The sequence below is a fragment of the Desmodus rotundus genome, chromosome 1, assembly GCF_022682495.2.
Source record: "Desmodus rotundus isolate HL8 chromosome 1, HLdesRot8A.1, whole genome shotgun sequence".
Classification (NCBI taxonomy): domain Eukaryota; kingdom Metazoa; phylum Chordata; class Mammalia; order Chiroptera; family Phyllostomidae; genus Desmodus; species Desmodus rotundus.
In genome coordinates, this window is record NC_071387.1 from 18404224 (window position 1) to 18429516 (window position 25293).

At 38.6% G+C, this 25293-nt stretch overlaps 1 protein-coding gene across 1 annotated transcript in view; it reads right to left on the reverse strand.

Annotated features, from left to right (window-relative positions):
• Nucleotides 1-53: 53 nt before the first annotated feature.
• HSDL2 (hydroxysteroid dehydrogenase like 2) overlaps nucleotides 54-25293 on the reverse strand; it is a 60762-nt gene continuing 35522 nt past the window's right edge. The window contains exons 9-11 of the mRNA XM_024562189.3: nucleotides 21228-21377; nucleotides 17880-18008; nucleotides 54-3095 (exon numbers count right to left, since the gene is read on the reverse strand). Coding sequence (XP_024417957.1) covers nucleotides 2983-3095; nucleotides 17880-18008; nucleotides 21228-21377 — 392 coding nt within the window. The 3' untranslated portion in view covers nucleotides 54-2982. The remainder of the gene's footprint in view (nucleotides 3096-17879; nucleotides 18009-21227; nucleotides 21378-25293) is intronic.

Genomic DNA, 25293 nt, shown 5'->3' on the forward strand with positions numbered 1-25293 from the left:
TGTCTGAATGCTCCCATGTACGAGGTCTGTCCGGAAAGTATCCAGCCATGTACTATGAAAGAGACATTTATTGAAGAAGATACAAGATTCAAGAAACATTGTACATAAGACAATGATGCCTCAGTCCCCTTCAAAGTAGGCACCTTGGGACCTCACACAGTTCTCCCAATCACCATCAGCTGCCCTGTTGTATTTTCCTGAATCTCATCAATGGTCTGAAATCTCTTCCCTTTCAAAGGTGACTAGTTTGGGGAAAAGCCAGATTCACAGGGTGCCAAATCTGGGCTTTAGTGGGGCTGAGTCACCTGGGTGATTTGATGCTTCACCAAAAAATTCTGCACCAGACTCTGCATGAGTGGGCACGTTGTTGTGATGAAGCTTCCAATAACCATTTGCCCACAGCTGCGGCCTTCTAAATCATCCAAATAGTTTCCACGGAGGAATGTTCAAGCTAAATGCAAAGTTTGATGCAGATTCATTGCTGTACTCACTCATTTTGAATGTGACAGCCACACAGTACATATGCTCACTCAATGGTGTCTACCACCTGCACAGACTAGTACAGTGAAGTCATCCTTGTCCACGCACGTGCATTCCAGCCCAGTCTCCTTGGCTGCCAGGTTACATCGATATCGTGTAAACCGTTCTCATATTAACAATGGCTGAACTTTTTCCGGACAGATCATGTGTGTGTCTGTGTATGCAATTCACATATTAATAAATTCTATTTGTTAACATTCTATTTTCCTTGATAATCTATCTTAGCTTAATTTACAGGGCCCCAGCTGAGAATTTAAGATAGGTAGAGGGAAAAGATGTTTTTTCTCCTACTTAAGGGGATGATGAGGTACTCTGTAAGAGGATATGTTGACATATAGGATTACTAGCAACAAACTATCTTTAAAAAAATGTCTAAATAACTTCACTCAATCACTAAAAAGTAAAATGGCAATAGTTTCCCTCCATACCATTCTGTTTCAGCAACACGGCTTAATTGGCTACTGGACAACACATAAAATAGCCATTCGAAACTTCTGGGAGGGTCTACAACTTGAAAGCAGTTAATGGGCAAATCCAAGAAAAGGGAATACAGGTGAAGTCATTAAGTCAGTTGGGACACGTGGCAAGAGAAAAGGCTTCAGGAATGTAGATTTGACTACCTTCACTTCTGACAGAGGAGTGCAGATTGCTCAGTACTTCCTAGTAATGAGCGCAAAGGGGCTGCAGATGACCTCATCCAACTCCCTCAATTATTAATGTGAAAACCAAGGCTCTGTGGAGTTTTTTAAATACCCTAAAGACTTTTCATTAGCAAGTTCATGTGTTTTAGTGACCAGAAACCAGAATTCCTGCCCCACAATATTTTCTACTTTTTATGTTCCCAAAGCTTTGTGACCATATGGAGAATGCAGAGAAAGGGGAGAAGTTTTTAGAAAACTTCAGTAGAAAAGGAGGTAGTTGACAACATCTCTTGTGAGCAGGATCTTTATGTGACTAGAAATGACTGGGAGATGCCAAGGGTGTTGTAAGGCTACCTCTCAAAGTCACTCCATCTGAGCTTCATGGAGTGGGAGGTGGGGCCTGCCAGTTCTATTCAAGGCCAAAGTACTGGGAAGGTTTTTGTTGGATAGGGCTTGTTAATTTTGGCCTTGGGCTAGTCCTTTCCCATCTCTGATCCTCTGTTTCCTCATTTATAAAATACATACTAAGTCCCCTGACATTATGATCCTATATGAAATGTAGGAATTAGTTAATTTGCTTAATACCACAATAATGAGTAAGCCGAATATGGGAAAGTAAAAGTATTACACTCAGCAAGTATTTTTAACTGATTAAAATGAAAGGGCTTTTTTTTTAGTTTAGCTTTTTTAAAAAAGACAAACCAACCATTGTATGAGTCTGCTAAGGGCTGCCAGAACAAAATACCATAGATGGGGTGGCTAAACCAACAAAAATTTCTTTCAGTTCTGGAGAAGTCCAAGATCAAGGTGTCAGTGGGTCTGGTTTCTTCCAAGGCCTCTCTCCTTGACTGCAGAGGCCCACCTTCTCATGTCCTCACGCGGTCTTTCCTCAGTGTGCGCATCCAGTTTCTCTTTTGTGCCCACATTTCCTCTTCTTATACAGGTATCAGTCAGATTGGTTTAGGGCCCACCCTAAAAGCCTCCTTTCAATTTAATCACCTCTTTTAAAGGCTTTATCTCCAGACACAGTCACATTCTGAGGTATTGAGAGTTAGGACATCAATAAAAAAATTGGAAGGCAGATAATTAAGCGTTTAACAACCACCTATTCTAATGTTCTCACTTCAAAGCATTGTTATCGAGTACATACTTCTGGGAAGAAATTATTTTACTTTAGGACATTTTTACATAATTTAAAATAGCACACATATTAGTTGAATTATAATAATATTTTCCTGTAGATGACTTACAGGAAAGCTAGTTAACAAAATGAAAAGCTCTGTTTTTGTTTCATTAGTCTACAAAATAGTATTTATAAGTAGTTTATGATGTGAATCCTGGAAAAATGTATTGCAGACTATCTTATTTAAAGTATATAAAAATGCAAAATATTAAGATTTTCATTGGTATACGATTCCAAATTAAAAATTTTTGAACTAACCGTATTGTACATGGGGAGAAGATCTGAAAAGAGCTAATGTTACTTTACTGTGTGACCCTGAGTGGTTGCTCATTATACTTTTCCTAGAAGAATAAGGCAAATGGTTTATAGTGCTCAGAGGGCAAAACTCACAAACCATAAAAAGCAGAATGTCTTTGAATTTTACTTAATGAAGCTTATGTTTGATTAGCTAGCTGTTTTAATTATAATTTCAAGTCTTACAAATACATAAATTCTCTTTTTTCCAGAATAAAATTGCATATCCGTATAATACAATAGGGAATAAAACAAACATTAAATTTTAACTGCTGAGCCCTTTTACTTTTTGAGCTTAGAGATCGACATATTTTTTCTTTTCCTTCACAGCTTAGCATGCATCTGACTCATTAACTTCTCCAATTTGATGGCTAACGCCATGTTTCCTTTAATCTTCAATTTTCCTGACATGAATGCCATTGTTGGTTTTAGTGCCCCTAAAATGAGAAATTGAGAGGGGAAAGCATCTATTAGTACCCTTGGGGACATACTGCTTCAAGAACATGCATTACAAAAAGAATCTCCTTGAGTTCTATAAACCTGTGAGCACAGAAATTTCTATTACAGCATTTTTAAATAAGTACCCTGGGAATCCCAATTCATAGACTTAAATGTTAACAATATCTTATAATATGAGAGATAATGTAAAAACAACAATCAGCAAAAGATTATAGCAAAAAGCTGAAGATGCAACATTTATATACTTGTTACAGTACTCTCAAGGATACATGGCCCTCAAATGAATTGAGGTAAACACTATCTATTTTAGTTAATGTCCAATAAGTTATAGTTCATTAAATCTTTAACATTTCAAGTTTAGATTTTTCAAAACAAATCTAAATGCATATAATATTAAGAAATGATCATTAAAAGCATAGGTATGGACACAAAAGTATGTTAGCATTATTTTAAAAAATACTTTGTTTTATTTATTTATTTTTAGAGAGAGTGGAAGGGAGAGAGAAAGAGAGGGAAAGAAACATCAGTGTGTGGTTGCCTCTTGTTCACCTGCTACAGGGGACCTGGCCCGCAACCCAGGCATGTGCCCTGATGGGCAATGGAACGAGCAAGCCTTTGGATCACAACTGGCCCTCAAACCACTGAGCCACATCAGCCCAAGGCTGTTAGCATTATTTTAACCAGAGAAGTACAAGGACATAAAATGTGAATATTAAAACAACATTACAGCTAATAACAACAAATAATAAATAGATGCTCCAGCAAGGCAGGAAAATTTATTTTTATTTGCAACTCTCATTCCCGTGTTAGCACAGAGTCTGACACAAAGGAATTAATGAGGAAATTGAGGCTCAAAGAGGATTTTGACTCTCTGAAGGTCACACAGCTTGTATACAATCGTGCCACGATTCAAAGCCAGGTGTGTCTGATTCTCATTTATAGTTTTCTGAGCTATATTATGCCAATTTATATACAGGTCATTTCTCCAAAGGGCACAATATGTATCTGGTGCATTAGTAAGTAAACTTTCACTGGGCCATGCACATGCTGTTTGTCAAAAAAAATTGTGGGTTAATATATTGTGTATATACTGAGATAATAAACACCTTTAAATTGTTCTATATAGGAGTTGTAGCAAAGCATTTATATGAGGGGGGGACACAAAAAACTGGAATATATTTATAAAAAATTGTGTATTCTTACATGTTAAAATTCAGTCACCTTCGAAGTACTCTCTATTTGATGCAACACACCCACTGAGATATTTTTTCCACTGCTCAAAACAGTTTTAGAACTCATTAATTTTGATGCCTTTTAGTGCTTCTGCCATTTTTGTTTCACCTCTTCTACACAGGCAAAATGTTTCCCTTTGAAGACTTTTTCATCCAGGGAAACAAAAAAAAAAAGTCACCTGGGGAAAAGATCAGGTGAATAGGGAGTATGGGGGTCATGCTGTTTTTGGTCAACAACTGCTCAAAATCGCCCTGGCTGGTGTGGCTCAGTAGATTGAACACCGGTCTGTAAGCCAAAGGGTTGCTGGTTCAATTCCCAGTCAGGGCACATGCCTGGGTTGTGGACCAGGTGACGGTTCTCTCCCTCTCTTCCTCCCTTCCTTCCCCTCTCTAAAAATAAATAAATAAAATCTTTTTTAAAAAAAATTGCTGAACACACAGTGCAGTGTGGGCAGGTGCACTTGTAAATCACCCATCATGAAATGGGCAAATGTGTTGAAAGAGTCCTCAAAAAAAATTCACTGAACCTGAACGCAGCCTCTCCTAACAATGCCAGCTGTACACTGATAACAGTGGGTTCCTAAACACTGACCTAGCGGGGGAAGCCTGACAACAAGGGGCCAGCACTCCAGAAGATAATTCCAGGGTTTTTTTGGTCACCCCTTGAAGACTGGTTACAGATAGGAAGGATCAAGTCCAATTTTGTATTATAATGAATAAACTGATCTGTATATTAGTCCAAGGAAATGTGATGTTAAAATACCTCAATTCAACAAACTTGAGGTCAAGATGGCACCACAGGTAAACACACAATGCTAGCCTCCTCACACAACCACACCAAAATTACAACTCAACAACAGAACAACCAACACCCAGAAATCGAGTTAAATGGAAGTCCAACAACTATGGAATTAAAGAAACCAAACCCATCCAGACTGCCAGGAGGGGAGATGTGGAATGGGATGGTCCCACACCCACATGTGGATAAAAATTCAGGATCGATATCTCAAGAGCAAGGAGTCCTAGCCCCACATCAGGCCCCCCAGCCCAGGGTTCCGGTGACAGGAAGGTAAGTCCCCATAACTGGCTGCAAAAACTATCAGGGATTGAATTGGTGGAAGAAACTTCTAGAGTCCCAAGCAGTTCCTCTTAAAGAGGAACTTGGTGGTCAGTGGTCACAGCCAGTCCTTACAGCTGACCAGCCTGGGTAAAATCCCTCCCATGGATCTGCCAATAGCAATCAAGGCTCAACTAAAAGAGTGGATACTCAGCCCAATCAAAGGGTGCACCTCGAGTACCCAACTCAGGTGATAGAGGACACTGTGTCACTGGACCCTACAGGACACCTACTACATTAGGCCGTGCTACCAAGACAGGGGATGACGGCAGCTCTTCCTTATACACATAAACAAACACAAGGAGGCTGCCAAAATGAGGATACAAAGAAACATGGCCCAAATGAAAGGACACATCAAAACTACAGAAAAAGAACTAAACAAAATGGAGATAAGCAATCTATCAGATGCAGAGTTCAAAATCCTGGTTATAAGGATATTCAAGGAACTTAGTGAGGGCCTCAACAGCATAGAAAAGATCTGGTCAGAAATGAAGGATACACTAATTGAAATAGAGAACAATTTGCAGGGAAACAGTAGAGTGGATGAAGCTGAGAATCGAAAAGATGATTTGGAATATAAAGAAGCAAAAGAGCCCTGGCTGGTGTGGCTCAGTGGATTGAGTGAAGCCTTCGAACCAAAGGGTTGCCAGTTTGGTTCCCAGTCAGGGCACATGCCTGGGTTGCGGGCCAGGTCCCTGGTAGGGAGTGTGTGAGAGGCGACCACACCTTGATATTTCTCTCCCTCTTTCTCCTTCTCTTCCCCTGTCTCTAAAAATGAATAAATAAAATCTTTAAAAAAAAACAAAAAAAGAAGCAAAAGAAAACCAATTAGAACAAGAAGAAGAAAAAACAATTAAAAGAAAAAAACCCTGAGTACAGTGTAGGCAGCCTGTGGGACAACTTTAAGTGTTCTAACATAAGCATCATAGTGGTGCCAGAAGGAGAAAAGAAAGATCAAAAAACTGGAAATCTATTTGAAAAAATAATGAAAGAAAACTTTCCTACTTTGGTTAAGGAAATAGATTTGCAAGTCCAGGAAGCACAGAGAATCCAAAACAAGAAGGCTGCAGAGAGGCCCACTCTATGACACATCAAAATTAAAACGCCAAAGATTAAAGATAAAGAGAGAATCTTAAAAGCAGCAACAGAAAAGCAGTTAATTACCTACAAGGGAGTTCCCATAAGACTGTCAGCTGACTTCTCAAAAGAAACTTTGCAGGCCGGAAGGGATTGGCAAGAAATATTCAAAGTCAGGAAAAGCAAGGACCTACAGCCAAGATTGCTCTACCCAGAAAAGCTATCATTTAGAATCGAAGGTCACATAAAGAACTTCCCATACAAGAACAAAGTAAAGGATTTCATCATCATCAAACCATTACTATATGAAATGTTACAGGGACTTATTTAGGAAAAAGAAGATCAAAACTATGAACAATAAAATGGCAATAAACATATCTATGAAAAATTGAATATGAAAACAAACTAAGCAAATAAGAAGAATAGAGCCCTGCCTGGTGTGGCTTCGTGGACTGAGCATTGGCCTGTGAACAAAAGGATCGCCGATTTGATTCCCAGTCAGGGCACATGCCTGGGTTGCAGGCCAGGTCCCCAGTACAGAGTGCATTAGAGACAACCACACATTGATGTTTCTGTCCCTTTCTTTCTCCCTCCCTTCCCTTCTCTCTAAAAATAAAATAAAAATAAAAATAAAAAAAAGAATAGACAGAATCATGGATATGGAGAACGTTTTGATGGTTGCCAAATGGGAGGGTGGTGTAGGGGATTGGGTGAAGAGGTGAGGGGGTTAAGAAGTGCATATAGGTAGTTAAAGATAGCCATGGGATGTAAGGTGCAGTATTGGGAACGGAGTAGCTGAAGAACTTATATGTATGACCCATGGACATGAACAACGGTGTGGGATTACCTGACGGAGTGTGGGGTGGTGGTGGTGGGGGGCAATGGGGAAAAAATGGGACAACTGTAATAGCATAATCAATAAAATATAATTAAAAATACCTGAATTCATAAATAATAAAGGGTAATTTTAAATTTACATGGAAGATACTGGAAGACCTTTATTTTTTGAAGGAACAGAACAGCCCCAGCTAAACCTTACAAACATTAATATTGGGGTATCCTCCAGCCAAAAAACTGGTTCCCTGCTCTTATCTCTACAGTGAAACCCACCCATCCACAAGCCCACCAGTCTACTCATGATACACAGCTTCTGATCAGCTCTGTTGAGCTTGGCTTATAAAGATGAATGGACATCAAATGGAGACAAAACAAACAACAAAAAAACAGACAAAAGCAATTTGGATGGAACAGAATGTAGCAGAGAAGAAAAGTGGAACAAAGTATATGAATAACAAGCAAATTCCATAAGTCATGTCCTCATTGATAAGAGAACATGTAACAGCAGTGCATCATGAACAGGATGCTGGAGGGGAAAGGGAGAAGAGGAGAAGCACAGGAAAGAGGGAGAAAAAGAGGACAGGATGAAAAGGGGTGGGGAAGGAAGAAGAGGAGGAAGGGGGAGGAGTCAAAGACAGGGAATGGAATTGGGTAGAGTGAGGAGGAAGAAAGGGAACATAAGAGAAGAAGGAAGAATGAGAAAACAAAAATGAGCTCTTGGAAATAACAATTTGATAGACAATATTAAAATATAATAGAAAGGAGATGCTTGCAGATCCCTGGTCACAGCACTCAGTCTCTCTGTTGCAACAGTTTCCCACTATTGCAAAAGCATCTCCCTAGCCCCCACACCAATAATCTTTTCAAATAAGATATTTCTTTACTATTAAAGAAAAAGGAATACAAAAGAAATAATAAAGTGAATCAATCTCCTAAAAAATAATATGATTAAGTCAGAGACCTATGTCTTCTCCTAAAAGTGAGAACTGAGAAAACCAAGAGTACTACCAAAAAAATAACATAAAATACATTCCCAAGAGTCCCATCCAATATCCAGGAAAATGAAAGAAAAAAAGACCACACCACCTTGTATCACTGTGAAATTTCACAACACTACAGAGAAAGAGATCATTTTGATTCCAAAGCTTTCAGAAAGGAGAGGGGTAGATAGAAAAGAATAAGAGGGATAGTATCAAATTCTCAGTTGTAATCTAGAAGATGGAGCAATGCATTCAAATTTCTGGAAGAAAGTTAATTTCGACCCAGAAGCCTCCACCCCGCCAAATAATCAATGTGTTGGCAGACTACGAGGAAAATTGCCTCTTTTGTACCCTTTCTCATTAAGATACTGGAGAACGTGTGCTGCCAAAATGAGGGTGTAAAACAAGAGAGAAGACATGGGATATAGAAATAGGAGATTCAATGCAGGGGAAAGTTAAAGAAATTTCTAGGATCACAGCTGTGTAGCAGGCCAGTATAATGAGATACCTGTTCAGATTGTAACAAGATAGAGGGATCCAGAAAAAAAAAGTAGACTGACAGGTAATTTGACACATTTGGCAGAGTAGAAAATTGTATGAAGAGGTTGTGAGGGGAGTACAGGGAGATTTTGCTCTGTTTCTTTATACCTATAGTAATGGGGGAAAAATGGGGCAATTATTTATATCCAGGAAAAATAAAAGTTCTTTCTGAGGGGAAACATAGTAATAGTATACTATTTGACTCAGCAGCAAACTATGCCAGAATCATAGTTATTTAAACATCAAGTATTATTTAAACAAAAATTCTAAAATAACTACCTTATTTTGTTATACATGGCTTATTTTGCCATGTATAATGCACACTTTTCTTGCCCAAATTTTTGAGGGAAAAGTAAGGATGCGCATTATACATGGGTAGTACGAATCCTGTATCTATATAAATGTTTTCAGATTATATTTTATTGATTATGCTATTACAGTTGTCCTGATTTTTTCCCCTTGCTCCTCTCCACCCAGCACTCCCCACTCCCTCAGGCAATCTCCCCACCCTGGTTCATATCTACGGGTCATGCATATAAGTTCTTTGGCTATTCCTTTTCCTTATACTGTACTTTACATCCCCTCAGCTATTCTGAAACTACCCATTTGTACTTCTTAATCCCCTCACCTCTCATCCATTCTCCCACCCATCCCATCTCTTTATCTTTAACCTTTGTCATTTTAATCTCGATGTCTCTTGGGTTGGGTCTCTTTATGTCAGTCTGGTTTGAGACTCTGTGCTTCCTGGACTTGCATATCTATTTCTTTCACCAAGGGAAGTTTTCTTTCATTATTTTTCCAGATAGGTTTCTGATTTCTTGCTCTTTCTCTTCTCCTTCTGGCACCCCTATGAAGTGAATGTTGAATTGCTTAAAATTGTCCCACAGGCTGCTTACACTATCCTCAATTTTTTGGATTCTGTTTTCTTCTTGTTGTTTTGATTGGTTGTTTTGTGCTTCCTTAAGTTCCCAGTCATTGATCTGATTCTCAGCTTCATCCACTCTACTGTTGTTTCCCTGTAAATTGTTCTTTATTTCAATTAGTGTATCCTTTGTTTCTGACTGGATCTTTTTTATGCTGTTCAAGTACTAAGTTCCTTGAGCATCCTTATAGACAGTGTTTTGAACTCTGCATCTGAGAGATTGCTTTCTCCATTTCACTTAGCTCTTTTTCTGTAGCTTTGACCTGTTCTTTCATTTGGGCCATGTTTCTTTGTCTCCTTGTTTTCACAGCTTCCTCGTGTTTGTGTCCATGTATTAGGTAGAGCTGCTTTGACTCTGTGTCTTGGTAGTGTGGCCTAATGTAGTAGGTGTCCTGTAGGGTCCAGTGGCACAGTCTCCCCTATCACCCAAGCTGGGTACTCGAGGTGCACCCTTCATGTGGGCTGAGTACAACCTCCTCTTGTAGTTGAGCCTTGGTTGCTGTTGGCAGATCAATGGGAGGGATTTACCCAGGCCAGTCAGCTGCAAAGTTTAGCTTTGACCACTTACTACCAATCTCCGCCCTCCATGGAGGATCAGCTGTGCAGGGGCAGGGTGCTGGTACTCTGATGTGGTCTGTAGCTGTCTCCTGGGTTTCCCGGGTAGTGGAGGCCACCCATGATCAGCCTTCATCTGTGTTTTGCCTGGGGCCAGTATGCCTGAGTTATAAAACAATCTGAAATGGCTGCTACTTTTGCTGGGCATAGAGATTTCCAGGCAAAGCAAAGCTGTGAATCTAGGCTGCTAGTACTGAGCCTGGGGCTCACTGAGGCTAGCTGCTGCTGGTTTGAGAGTATTTAGAAAGTTGTGAAGCATGAGCCATTCATATGGAAAAGGAGCTTGGGTGGGCCAATAAATTGGGTGGGGTGGAGTGTCTGGGGATCTCCAAGGAGGGTCAAACAGTGTTGTTAGCCAAGTTGATGGAATCTTAGATAAGGCACCAGTCTGCTGACTCTGTGGGAGGGGGGCCCAGAAACATGAAAATGGCCTCTGCTGGCCTTGATGCCAGACACCTCACCTTCCCCCTGCACGCCACTGGTGTCCCTCAAAACTCCTCCCTTCCACTGGTGTCCCTCAAAACTCCTCGCCTGCCGGTGCCAGAGGTAGTAAGTCTCAGTAGGTGAGTTCTTTAAGAGGAACTGCTTGGGGCTCTAGCAGTTTCTTCCACTGAATCAATTCCAGCTGTTTTTTGCAGCCAGAAGTTGTGGCTTATCTTCCCCAAACTAGAACTCTGGATGGTAGAGCCTGCTGTGGGGCTGGGACTCCTCTCTCCTGAGATATCCCTCTGGAATTTTTATCCACCACATGTGGATGTGAGACCAGCCCTTTCTGTGTCTGCACACCTCCTACAACTCTGGATGGATGTGGTTTAATTCTGTAGTTGTCAGACTTCCATTCAACTCGATTTTTGTTGGTTCTGAGCGATGGTTTTTCTATATTTTAGTTGTAATTTTGTTGTGGCTGTGCAAAGAAGCGAGCCATGTCTGCTTACGCCTTGATCTTCACCAGAAGTCCCAAATGTTTTAAATTCTTTTATTTATGCTTATGTATTAAAAATGTAACTTTAGCCCTGGCTAGTGTGGCTCAATGGACTGAGTGCCAGCCTGTGAACCAAAGGGTCGCCAGTTCAATTCCCAGTCAGAGCACATGCCTAGGTTGCAGGCGAGGTCCCCAGTAGAGGATGTGCAAGAGGCAACCACACACTGATGTTTCTCTCCCTCTCCTTCTCCCTCCCTTCCCCTCTAAAAAATCAAATAAATAAAATCTTTAAAATAAATGTAACTCTAGAAAGCAATAGCAATATCCATATGCAAAATAATACCGTGGAATACAATAATCGGTTTTGTTTCTCAATATAAATAAATAAGTAACTGAATTTAAAAATTAAAACGATAGATTTTTTTCCTGAAAGTTTGGGCCAAAAACGTGAGTACACATTATACACGAGGCTAAGAAAGGGTGAAGTGAAGCAGAAGCAAGGTACTATAAAAGTACTTAAATCTTACCTATCGGTCTTTAGATTAGTGCACCTAAAGAAAATTAAGTACTATAAATATAACATTGAGAAATATGAAAACATTGAGAATGTGTGGTTAAATAGAAAGATAACAAAAAGACCTGGAGACAGATTACCTCTGGGGAATGGAAGGGGAAAAGCCAAAAAACTTATTAAATATATATACTTAAAAAAATTGAGGGGATGTTTACATGGCATAAAATTAACCATTTTAAAGTGAACAATTCAGTAGCACTTAAATGTAGTCACACTGTTGTATGACTACCACCTCTCTCTAGTCCCCAAGTACTTCATTACCCGTAAGGAAACCCTGTGCCCATTATGTATTACCAGTTTCCCCTCCCTCTAGGCCCTGGCAACTACCAATCAGCTTTCTATGGATTTACTTATTCTAGTTTTTTTAGATAAATGGATTCATACAATATGTGATGTTTTCTATCTGGCTTCTTCCACTTAATATGTTTTCAAGATTTATCCATGTCGTATCATTAAATTTTACAGCTGAAAAATATTTCATTTTACATAATTAATAATTTGTATATAATAATTTGTTTATACATTCATCTGTTGGTGGGCTGTTTCCACCTTTTGGCTATTGTGCACAGTGCTGCTATGAAAATGAGTATACATTTATTTGAGTATCTATTTTCAATTCTTCTGAGTGTTTATCTAGGAGTGGAAATACTGGCTTTATTGTGACAGGATAGTAAAGAAGCTGGGAAAATTCCTGGGCAAGTAGAATAGGAAAACTGAGACAAGAAAATTAAACAAGGCCAAGGCCAAACAATCTGAACAACTTACCGCCAGCTACTGAATCATAAGACCTATCTTCCCTAACCAAGGACACTTGAGAGCAAATAGTTTATGCCTCTCCTCCCTAGCCAGATAATACATAGCTTAAATCTCCCTGGCCTGGGCAATAGAGAACAGAGACCCAATTGATGCCATTTGTGCCAGCTAAACCCAAGGACAGATGAAGTCAGAGGAACAAATAACAAAAAACCCATTGAAAGACAGGCAGACCAAAGATAAAAGTAAAACAGTATAGCAGACCAAATGATCATCCAGTCCCATACGCTCATTTTGATATATCAGCACATTAAAAACAGACTTGGAAAACTAATGAATATTCTGCTGAAACCCTCCCCTAAGATTCTCACCTGCAGAAGAAAGATAAAAAAAACTTAAGACAAAAAGACCAGGTGATGGCTCACTCTAGTCTAGAGCATGATTGTGCCCCTTCTCAGGCATGAACTTTTTACTTCCTCCTAAACTCTAAGGGCCCCCATGAGGCCTGCAGCCAGGGGAGCAGTGGACAGCAGCTCACCCCAGGCTTACCCTCTGATCCTCTCTCCAAGGCTCCCCTTTTCTCTTATTTCCCAGAGTAAGCTAAAAGCAACCCCCGCCCTCGGTTCACTTCTTTTCTATAACATTTCTAGAAAGCCAAAGCAAAGCACTGTCTAGGCTCTCTCTATCCTGTTGCTTCTTCTACCCTAAGTCCTTCCTAAGTTTCACTCTCCTCAGCTTTAATAAACATACTTTCAAAATCACCTGGACTTGGGTCGTGAAATCTTTCCTACAAGAAGTCAAGAACTCACACACTTCAGGCTGACCTGAAGCAACCCTGCTACAGGCCAGTCCCTGCCCAGTAACACTATGGTAATTCTAGGTTTAAGTTTACCCATATACTTATGGGTTTAACTAAACCTACACATCTGTGGTCAACTGCTCTTTAATAAGGTTTCCAAGACCACTCAATGGAGAAAGAATAACTTATTCAACAAATGGTACTGGGACAATTGGATATTTACATGCAAACGAACGAAGCTGGACCCCTACATTACATGATATACAACATTAACTCAAAATAGGTCAGAGGCCTGATTTTAAGAGCTAAAACTAAACACTGTTAGAACATAAGGGAAAAGCATCAAAACTTGGATTTGACAAAGGATTCTTAGATCAGATAGCAGAGGCACAAGCAATGACAATAACAAAAAAACAAATTGGTCGTCATCAAAATTAAAATCTTTTGTGTTTCAAAATGTATCATCAAAAAAGTGAAAAGACAACCTACAAAAAACAGGAGAACGTATTTTCTTTTTCTTTTTTTTTCAAATTATATACCCAATAAGGTATTTAATCATCATGTTGCACACCTTCTTTATATCTGCAATATATGAAGAATTCTTAAAACTAAAAGAAATCTCGATTAAAACAGGCAAAGGATCTGAATAGACATTTCTTCAAAGATTTTATTTTCATGTGCTTATTGGTCATATGAAGAAATATACATATGACCAACAAGCACATGAAAATATGATGACATCATTAATCATTAGGCAAATGCAAACTAAAAACCACAATGAGATATCACTTCCCAGCCACTAGGATTGCTATAAAAAAAACCCTAAAAAATAACAAGTGTTAGTAAGGGTGAAGATACAGAGAAATAGAAAACCCTCATACATTTCTAGTAGGAATGAAAGTGGTGCAACTGCTATAGAAAACAGTTTAATAATTCTTCAAAGAGACAAACATAGAGTTAGCATATGACCCAGCAATACAAGACAAATGAAAACATACACCCACACAGAAACTTGTATACAAATGTTTATGGCGGCATTATTCGTAACAGCCAAATGACCCAAACATCTGTCAACAGGTGAACGGATAAACTATGGTATGTTCAAATGATGAAATAGCATTAAGTCATAAAAGGAAATGAAATATTGATACATGCTATAACTTGGATTAACCTTGAAAACATTATGCTAAATAAAAGGAGTCACACAAAAAAATCACATATTGTATGATTCCATTTATATAAACTGTCCACAACTGGCAAATCCACAGAGAGAAGGAAAAGAAAGCATACTAGTCCTTGCCAGCGGATGGTGGAGGCTGAAATGGGGAGTGTTACTTAAATGGTATGGGGTGCTCTGGGCTGATGAAAAGTTCTGAAACTAAAGATTAGTGGTGGTTTGATAGAACTCTAAATGCAGTAAATTAAATGCCACTGAACTGTACACTTTAAGATTAACTCCGTGGTTAACTCTACGTTACATGAATTTCACCTCCATATTTTTAGAAAAGGGAATGAAGTACTACATCAATAATGAAACTTGAACCCTGGCTGGTGTGGCTCCGTGGGTTGGCCTGTGAGCTGAAAGGTTGCTGGTTCAATTCACAGGGCACATGCCTGGGTTGCAGGCCAGGATCCTGGTTGGGGGCATGAGAGAGGCAACCAATCGATGTTTCTCTTACACATCGATGTTTCTCTCCCTCTCTTTCTCACTCCATCCTCTCTCTAAAAAAAATAAATAAAATCTTAAAAATAAAAAAAGAATGAAACTTGAAAACATGAAGAAGAAACATGCTGAAAGAAGTCAGTCACACATTGTATGGTTCTGTTCATATGCAAGTCCAGAACAGGGAAATCTAGAGAGACAGAAAGTAGATTAGGAGCTGCTTAGGACCAGGGGCAGCTGGATGGGGGATATGGGGCTAATAGCTAATGGGCATGGGGTTTCTTTTTGAGGTTATGAAAATGTTCTAAAAGCAATTGTGATGATGGTTGCAAATATATGTGAATATGCTAACTACTATTGAATTGTATACTTTAAATGAGTGAATTGCATGGTATGTGAATTATATCTCAATAAAGCTGTTTAAAAAACAAAAGCCATTAATTATAACAATAAATTGAATTAGTAATTTAAAAAATTTTTCCACAAAAATCCCTGGCCTAAATTTCTTCACTGGTTAATTCACAGGATACAAAAATCAATACACAGCCCTAGCTAGGTACTCAGTTGGTTAAAGTATCATCCCCAGTATGCTAAGGTTGCAGGTTCGATCCCCGCTCAGGGCACATATAAGAATCAACCAATGAAGGAACAAATAAATGGAACAACAACAACAACAAAAAAGTGGGAACAATTGTAATAGCATAAACAATAAACATAGAAAAAAGGAAAAAATAACTTTAAAAAACATCTAGTAAGCACAGTATTCTATATAGAATCCATTCTGTCAGTATATTAATCAGGTTTAACTCATGTTCTTCTATCATAATGCTTTACCATACTGTGGCCTCTACTGGCAAAAAGGAGAGATTTTGATCAGTTGGCCACTATTTGCTTTAATTTTTTATATTTATAATGTATCCACTATGTACCTTAGGTCATATGGCTATGGTTTCTTAAAAGAGAACGCTTAGGATTATAAAGTCTAAACTGTGCCCATTCAAAAGAACTTAGATGAAGTAAGAACAAAAGGGGAAAAAAAGCAGAAGCAAACTCCCAATCTAATCTATTGCTATAAAATAAACCTTACAAAAATACTTCTTTTAAAATCACTCGTTTAACTGACTAGTCTCTCCTAGTCAATCCAGGAAACAGAAGCACATTCACAGAAATATACAAATGAAAAGCCCATTAGTACACGTTTATGCTACATAAATAAAATGTAAATGAAAGAAGTAACTTGATTCTTGCACCTCTGGAGGGAAGAATAGCATCATGATTGAAAGAGCACAAGCTTGGACTTGGATTCAAGTCCTAGCTCTAACATTTACTCACTATGTGACCTTGGGTTTAACTCATCAACACCTTGGTCTCCATTTTTATAAAATGAAGAAAATATTTTAGCTCAAAGCACTCTTTTGAGTATTGTTTTACTCAGTAATCACTTAAAAATATTCACCATAATTATTGTTATTTCTGTGTAGAAGTTGATGAATTTTTATTTTAAATGGTCATTAAGTTAAAAAATTACATATTTATATGATTTAACTTTACCAAACATTTATTGAGCATCTGTTATGTTCAAAACACTGTGTTTAAGCTTTATAAAAAAATTCATTGAAACACTAAAACTACTGAAAATAATTAAAGAGATAACTATTCATCAACATTGAAAGATGTCATAATGTACTAAATGAAAAAAGATTATCAAACAGTAGTAATGCTGTAACACTGTTTTGTTTTGTTTTTTCCTTAAAGCAAGATTATTTCTTTTTGTTAAAGATTTTATTTATATACTTTTTTTGAGAGGGTTAGGGACAGAGAAAGGGAGAGAAACATCAATGTGTACTTGCCTCTCGCATCCTCCCTACTGGGAACCTGACCCATAACCCAGGTATGTACCCTGACTGGGAATCAAACCAGCGACCCTTTGGTTCGCAGGCCAGTGCTCAATCCACTGAGCCACATCAGCCAGGTCTAACACTGTTTTTATAAGCACATGTATTTATACATTCACAAAAATATATATGACTGTAAACCGAAAGCAACTGATAGTCATCTCTCAGTAGTGTGATAAAGAATAATTTTACTTATTTTATTTTTTCTTGCATATTTTTTAATTTTTGCACTGTGAATATTTAACACTACTATAAAAAAAAAGGAAAGTTGAAGAGACCTCAAGCATTAGTAACATTATACACAGATCAGCTCAGCTCAGATAGTGGGTAGGCCATTAGCATCCTAGATTAGAATTGGAAAGACCTACAGGGCACAGAATACACTGTGATCTTCAATTTATGAAGATTAAAACAGAACACAGAGTCAATAACATTTACAATTCATTAAATAAAAGAATCCTTAGATTAGAATGTTATAATGCTAATGCTGCTTCTAATAAATACATATGCTAATTAACTTACCATTTGGAGTAGTGTTCTAAGAGTAGAAAAAAATTTTTTTAATTACCGTAAATTTCTTTTTGGCATAGTTATACATACATGAGCAGAACAGAAAATTATACAAAAGGTTCTCTTAGTTAAGGATGAAACAGAAAGCAGGGTCATGCTTTCTGTTGCATCCTTAAAATCTGTTTTAATTTTTTTAAGAACTTCCATACTGTTTTCCATAGTGGAAAGCAACACCATAAACAATGCATAAGGGTTCTGTTGTCTCCACACCCTCAGCAACACTTGTTTGTTGATGTATTAATAAATTAATGAAATTGAAAACTCACCTGAAAACATTTTCACAAAATCATCAGTAGACATACTCATCACCACATCCGCCTGATCAGATGGCTCTCCATATCCAGCATTCCCACTCTTGTTTTTAAGATCAAGAAACCACGTTCCACCATCTTCACCTACACAGAAGATAAAGATAGAGAAATAAGTGCCCAAGAAGGCCTCTCCTTCTTAAACTTTGTAACTGCTACAATTAGAATAATTTTACATACTGCTGTTTCCCAGGCTAAAATCCCCAGGCCTCTATCAATTTCAGCAAATATTTATTAAGTACTTATTATGTCCCAGGCCCCGGGCTAGGTTCCAAAGACGCCGCAATAACATGGTTCTTACAAAAGAGGAATTGGAGGGTGATAGGGAGTTAGGAAATCCCAACTGAAGCTGAGATTTAAAAGTTAAGTAAGAATTCGCTAAATAAAGAACTGAAAAAAGTATAGTAGGACCAGAAGGTAGAAAGAGCACAGACAGTGGCATCTGACAGGCTGGTAAAGCAGTCAGATGAGTGCGGTGGGCCATGTACTCACTGACTTCATTCTAAGAGAGATGCTGCGGAAGGAAAATGACACGGACTTGTATTTTAAATAGATCACGCTAACAGCAGTGTAAAGAATATATTGGAGAGGGTTAAAAAGGATGCAAGAGACTAGTTAGGATGGTTGGTGTTGGGTAATTTAGGAGCTGAGGGTGTATGCCTGGATCAGGATCACGGCAGTGGGGATAGAGAAAAGTAGGCATATTTGAGAAATAATCTCAAAGCAGGACCCGTTAGGATTAGGTACCTGATTGAATGTGGGGAGGAAAAGGTGGGGAGGGTGCATGAGAATGACTTACTAGTTTTGGGCATGGGGAACAGTAGACACTGGCATATTGTTTACTGAGACAGGACTACTCAAGAAGAGTAGATTTAACGGGTAGTACCAAAGGTAGCTATTGGGAATGGCGAGTTGCTTTGGACATCTTCAAATTGTGACAGCCAAGTGAATATGCCAAATGAAGTCTGACTAGGCTAGAAATAGAGATATGTAAGTAACCACTTCACATGGTCACTGAGGTCATGTGAAGGGTTGGAATTTCCTCACGAAAGTCCGTAGAATGCTAAGACAGTAACCTGAAGAACACCCTTGAAGGACAAAGGAGAAGCCCCTAGTACAGGAGACTGAGAAGGCATGATTACAGACAGAGAAGGAAGAGGCCAAGGAAAGGGAGTATTTCCAGAAGGAGTGGTCAGCATCATCAAATGCTGTAGAGGTGTGACAAGAATGATAAATGCCCACTGGTGACACAGAAACCACCAAGGACCTTGGTGAAAACAAATTCAGTGGAATGGAGAAAAATAATACCAGAGCAGAGTGAATTATAGGTGAAAATAATTTTGGCTTATTGTGTTTTGCTGTTTGTTTAAAACACAGAATAGACTGAATACATTAAAATACCTTTGGGTAGGAGGTTGCAGGATGGACAGGTGAAAAAGAGGGCATAATTAATAGCGCAAAGTCCCTGAAGAGGCCAGAGGAAATGGAATCTAGAACTTTGCTACTCAAAGTGTGCTCCATGGAGTGCTCACAGACTATCAACTGATTTCTCAAAAGAAACCTTACAGGCAAGAAGGGACTGGAAAGAAGTATTTGAAGTCATGAAAGGCAAGGACCTGCATCCAAGATGACTCTATCCAGCAAAGCTATCATTTAGAATGGATGGGCAGATGAAGTGCTTCCCAGATAAGGTAAAGTTAGAGGAGTTCATCATCACCAAACCCTTATTATATGAAAGTTAAAGGGACTTATCTAAGAAACGGAAGAAGATCAAAAACTATGAACAGTAAAATGAAGACAAACTCACAACTACCAACTGAGCCTAAAAAAAGAAAAGAAAAACAATGAAAACAAAAACTAAGCAAACAACTAGAACAGGAACAGAATCAGAGAAATGGGCATCACATGGAGGGTTTTCAGTGGGGAGGGGAAGGGGCAGAATAGGGGAAAAGGTACAGGGAATAAGCAGCATAATTGGTGGGCATAAAATAGATGGGGAGAGGTTAAGAATGGTATAGGAAACAGAATTCAAAGAGCTTGTATGTATGACCCATAGACATGAATTAAGGTGGGGGAATGCTAGAGGGGTGGGGGTACAGGGTACAGGTGGGATATAAAGGGAAAAATTTGGAAAATTGTAATAGCATAATCAATAAAATATACTTAAAAATCAAAATAAATTAATTATTGATAGGAAAGGGAAAAAAAAGTGTGCTCCATGGACTGCAGTATTGTCATCCCCATCAGAAATGCAGAATTAAGACCTCACCTCAGACCTACATGCTGAATGAAATTCTGTATTTTAGCATGAATCCGGGTAATTGGTATGAACATTAAAGCTTGAGATGCACTGATCTAGAGTTGAATTCTGTTCTGTTGGGAGGGGAAGCAGAGAGCATGATGGCTACAAGGGTTAATTTAATATCAGATGAAAGGAAGCAGAAGCAGTTTGTCTGCAGGTTTATATTATCTCTGTAAAAGAGGAGACGGGATTATCCACTGACACTGGTAGGGAAGGAGTGAAGGGAGAGGTGGAAGATCTGAGGAACACTGAGGTTTAAAACAGGAACTGTGGAACATGAGGCAGTAAGCTGATCACAGAAACAGAATTCTGAGGTGCTGCTTACACCCCAGTAGAGGGGCAGTGATGAATTTCTATTGGTACAGATCCACTGGGTGGTGTGATTTTTTTTTTCTTCCATTTCTCCAGCAAGATTTAGCAGTCTGGGTGCAACTGTGGGTCAACCAGATAGTTTGATTCGGCCAGGACTAGGGTTCTGGCAGGTGGTGACAGAAGCACAAAAGGTCCAGAAGGTTAGGATGGAGACAAGAGAGTGATTGAACCAATGGACCCTGGGTTAGAGGGACAGAAAAGGAAGTAAAAACAGGACGGTGCAGATAGATTACGATAAAATAGAGGAAACAAAGGATAAAAGAACTGATAATGTCAAAGTCTTCCTACAATGGGAAGGAGGTAGCCAGTTCTTAAAACTGTCATTAACTTGTGGTTATGCTATATTGAGAATATAGAGACATTTTAAAAAGCTGACTACATTCAGACTGACTGGAAAAATTTCAAAGATGAAAATGGTAAAGTGTCCATGGTGGATGATAAATTACTATATTACACTACCTGGTACACTGGAAGTACCTGTAATGCCATTTTATGTGTCCATAAGTACTGATATTAACTTAAAAATACAAATCAGCCAGCTAACCAGGTGATTATAATTGGAGGCTGACTTTTTTTTCAAGGGAAAGAGCCTACTTTCATAAAAGACTCCAATAAGCAGATGTAATCCTTACCTGAGAGTTCAAACTTATAGACTGCTTGAGTGGCTTTAACAATGTCATCATTGAGAGAATTCTTAACAACTCTAAATGTTTCTTCCACAGATCCAGAACGTGGTTTTGATGGTGGCTGTGGCTTTTCTTCTTTCAATTGTGGAGCAGCACCTGTGAAATATTGATGAAAATGGCTTTAAAGCCTAGGCCAGGGGTGTCAAACTCATCTTCACTGGGGGCCACATCAGCTTCACAGTTGCCTTTAAGGGCCAAATGTAATTTCAGGACTGTATAAATGTAACTACTCCTTAACTAGGGGCAAGGAGCTCGGTGCTGCCGCTGGGCAGAAACAAGGTGCCGGGCTGGACAGAATAAGGTGGAGGGCCAGATTTGGCCCACAGGCCTTGTGTTTGACACCTGTGGCCTAGGCAATATAAGGCCAACACAGAATTAATTGACAGAATAGACTTGCAACCAATTAAACCTGTTTGACCAAAAGGACTTTAAATACATTCAGCAGTATTTAAAGGCATAAATCAAACTAATGGAATAATAACCAAACATGTCCACTATGATTATAAATGTAAATTGTTTATTTTCTCCAAGCAAAAGGCTGATTCTCAGATTAGGCTCAAAGAAAGCAAACCACTATACTAAACTATACAATGTTTATAATAAATGGACCTAAACAAACTATTGGAGCTTTAGGGGTCATAACTAATCACTCCTTTATCATCCACTGTGAGTTCTAATATCCAGTAAGACACCAGAGTCAGAAAGATGGAGGTATTAACTGTGTCACCATTCCATGCCTCCTGTGTAATCAGTGGAGCTGAGTTGGAAATAATTGTGAGTAGACTACAACTATGTAAGCTTAAATGGGAAAGATACATTTAGAGGATTTCAATTACTTTAAAAAAAAAGGACATAGCTAGCAGCCCTGGCATAGCCTCTCCTGACTTCACACTAAATAAATATAAAAACGTAAAAAAACCAAGACAGACAAATACTAAATATCACTGAGGTAGACATAAGATCTGCTGTCAGCGTCTAGGAAAAAAGGTCAATGACTCTCAGGTAGATGAAGTCAGACTCAGACACACAGGTCTGCCTGCCTGTGCTTCACCCCTCATGAAAGGTCTCAAAGGAAGAATAGCTCTGCTTTCCAGAACAAAGAAGAAACATTCTCATATTTTTAGACTACTGGATCACGCTCTGACCTTAGACTAAAATCTATCCCACTGTTCTATAATGCTGCTTTTCAAGAAAGCCCCCATATTTCAAAGCTCATAGATCCCAAATACCAGAGAGACAGTAGGGGAGGTCCTGGGGGTAGCTCATCTTGGGAAGTACACGTCACCGAAAGCATGAGCATGACTGATAAAGATGGGGAAGAGAAGGCCCCAGGCACTAGGGCATGCTGGAGACAAAAGATTTTAAGCAGAGGAGGTAAAAGAAGGTCTCATATCCGCCTTGCACACAGGTACTAGCTATATGCCTAACAGGTGCCACAACAGAAACGAGAGCTCTGAGAAAGGATTTCCACCAGATGGACAGGGAGTGGATGCAGCCAAAGCAACCTGCATATTCCTATCATTTGACTGCATTAGCTCTGATATATCTCCTAATATGTGGATGAATTAACAGGGGAAAAAACCTGATGCCTATGAAAAACAGTGTACCACAAGGGTAATGGAAGGTTATTCTGAACAGCCTAAGTCTGTCTCTAAAAATAATTTACTGTGAAATCCACAAGAATTCTTCCACATGAAAACCATATGAAAAAGAAAGTCATATACAGCTGAGATGAAAAGACAACAGAAAAAAATGAAAATGGCTGGTGTGGCTCTGTGGATTCAGTGCCGGCCTGTGGACCAAAGGGTCACCAGTTTGATTCCCAGTCAGGGCACATGCGTGGGTTGCAGGCCAGGTCCCTCATAGGGGCTACGTGAGAGGCAACCACACATTAATATTTCTCTCCCTCTCTTGCTCTCTCCCCCTCTCTCTAAAAATAAATAAATAAAATCTTTAAAAAATATGAAAATGGGAAACAGAGAAACAAAAAAACACAATAAAAAAATTAAAATAAACATTAGTAGCAATATGGAAGAGATGAAAGTGTCAAAAATCTTATCAGTAATATAGAGTACAAATTTAAAAAGGTCTCCCAGAATGCAGAAGGAAAGAACAAAAGATGAAAATAATAAGAGATGGTGATAACTACAGGGAAAAGGGAAAGGGTAGCTAGGCTAAGAATAAGTTTCTGAGAATAATTCAGAACAACTAGAAGGGAAACTATTAAAACTATAACTAAAAAATAAATAAATAAATAGAAGGTTAAAAAAAAAAAAGGTGAGGAGGCCCCCTGTATTGCACTGGGGGTAGGCGGAGGGGAATCAATGAAAAATAACAGTACTGCTCTTAATTTGAGAAAAAAGAATTTAGCCCTGGCTGGTGTGGTTCAGTGGTTGAGTGCTAGCCTGCCAATCAAAGGGTAGCTGGTTCAATTCCCAGTCTAGGGCACACGCCTAGGTTGCAGGCTAGGTCTCCAGCAGGGGGTGCTCAAGAGGCAACCACACATTGATGTTTCTTTCCCTTTCTCCCTTCCCCTCTCTAAAAAATAAGAAAAAAAGCATTAATTAAAAATTATGTACAAAGTTTATAATATACTACATAACTACATGTGTAATTATATAAAACAGATATACATAGCACAAATACCAGAAAAGGTATAATTAAATGTTAAAGGAATTATTAAAGAGTGGGTGCTATAAATGGTGAGCCTCTCTTCCTCTTTGGAAATGAGGGATACACACTGACCACTGAGAGGTAAATTGTAAGGTCAACATACATGATTTGGATATGGAAGTAAAAAATCACCTGAAAGAGATAAAGTTAGATCCCAGGACAGATATGCTGGGAATATGCTATATGAATATGTTAATATGTCTACAGAAAATGTCAAGTAAAACTGCAGTTGACTGAACCAGAAAGAATAGGAAAAAGAGAGCTACAGAAATAAATGCTCTTTCCAGCACTGTATGGAGAAGAGGAGCTTTAGCCAAAGGAATCTGAGGATTCTGACCTCAAAAGGATGAGGGCATTTCTCATGGGGAGATGGATACATGGATTGAAATTAATGCACTTGACATATTTTGATGCCATAGGCAAAATCATTCCTATCAAAGCCTGATGCCAATAAACATTTATCTTACATTTTACTTGTCTAACCTCTCTTGTTCCTATTTCATGGCCTTGGGACAACAGGAGACAACCTGTTGACTATGATTCTGTTCCCTGTGGAATAATGCCCAAAGGGAGAGAATAGGCTGAGCATAGCAACCACACGGTTAGTTCATAAAATGGCAACTCCTCAATAAAAATTAATAAATTGAATTACTGGGGGAGGGATATGCTAATTTAAAGGACTTGAAGTATTCAGGAGTTAGGAAAGAAATTTAAAGTTTACTGGTTAAGGGTTTGGGCTTTGGAAATGAATAAAGATGAAATTAAATCCTGGCTCTGCCACCTGACAGCTATGTGATCTCAGATGTAAGATGAGAATACCTCTCTGGTAGGGACATATGTATTAATGAGGCAATGCATGCAAAGTGTGTAGTACAGGGTTTGGCACACAGTAGGTGCCCAAAAAACATTTGTTGAAAAACAAATTTAACACATGTGATCAATGAGTGGTTCTTATTATTTAAATTTGGAACTTAAATGAGCTCAGTTCATGTACATCTTCCTCCGAAAAATAGATCCAATCTTCGACTACTAGGCAAAACTCTGGATTTTGGACTTGCCTCTATTAGAGGACCAGTCTCTATTAGACTTTGATAAGTTCCCTAACTCATTTCTACCATTCTGTAAGTGCCTTTTGAGATAAAGATGGACAGCCTTCTTTTAATATTCTGATACATCCATGTGGCAACCAAATGAAAATCTCATTTTTAAAATGAAAAAAATTATATTTTAAAAAGTTATCTCTGGGTGGTAAGATTTTGAATATTTTTTTTCCTTTCTATATTACAAAAGAAAAGTTTCCTAAGTAACTTTTCTAACTATCTCCAATAACTTGGAGAAA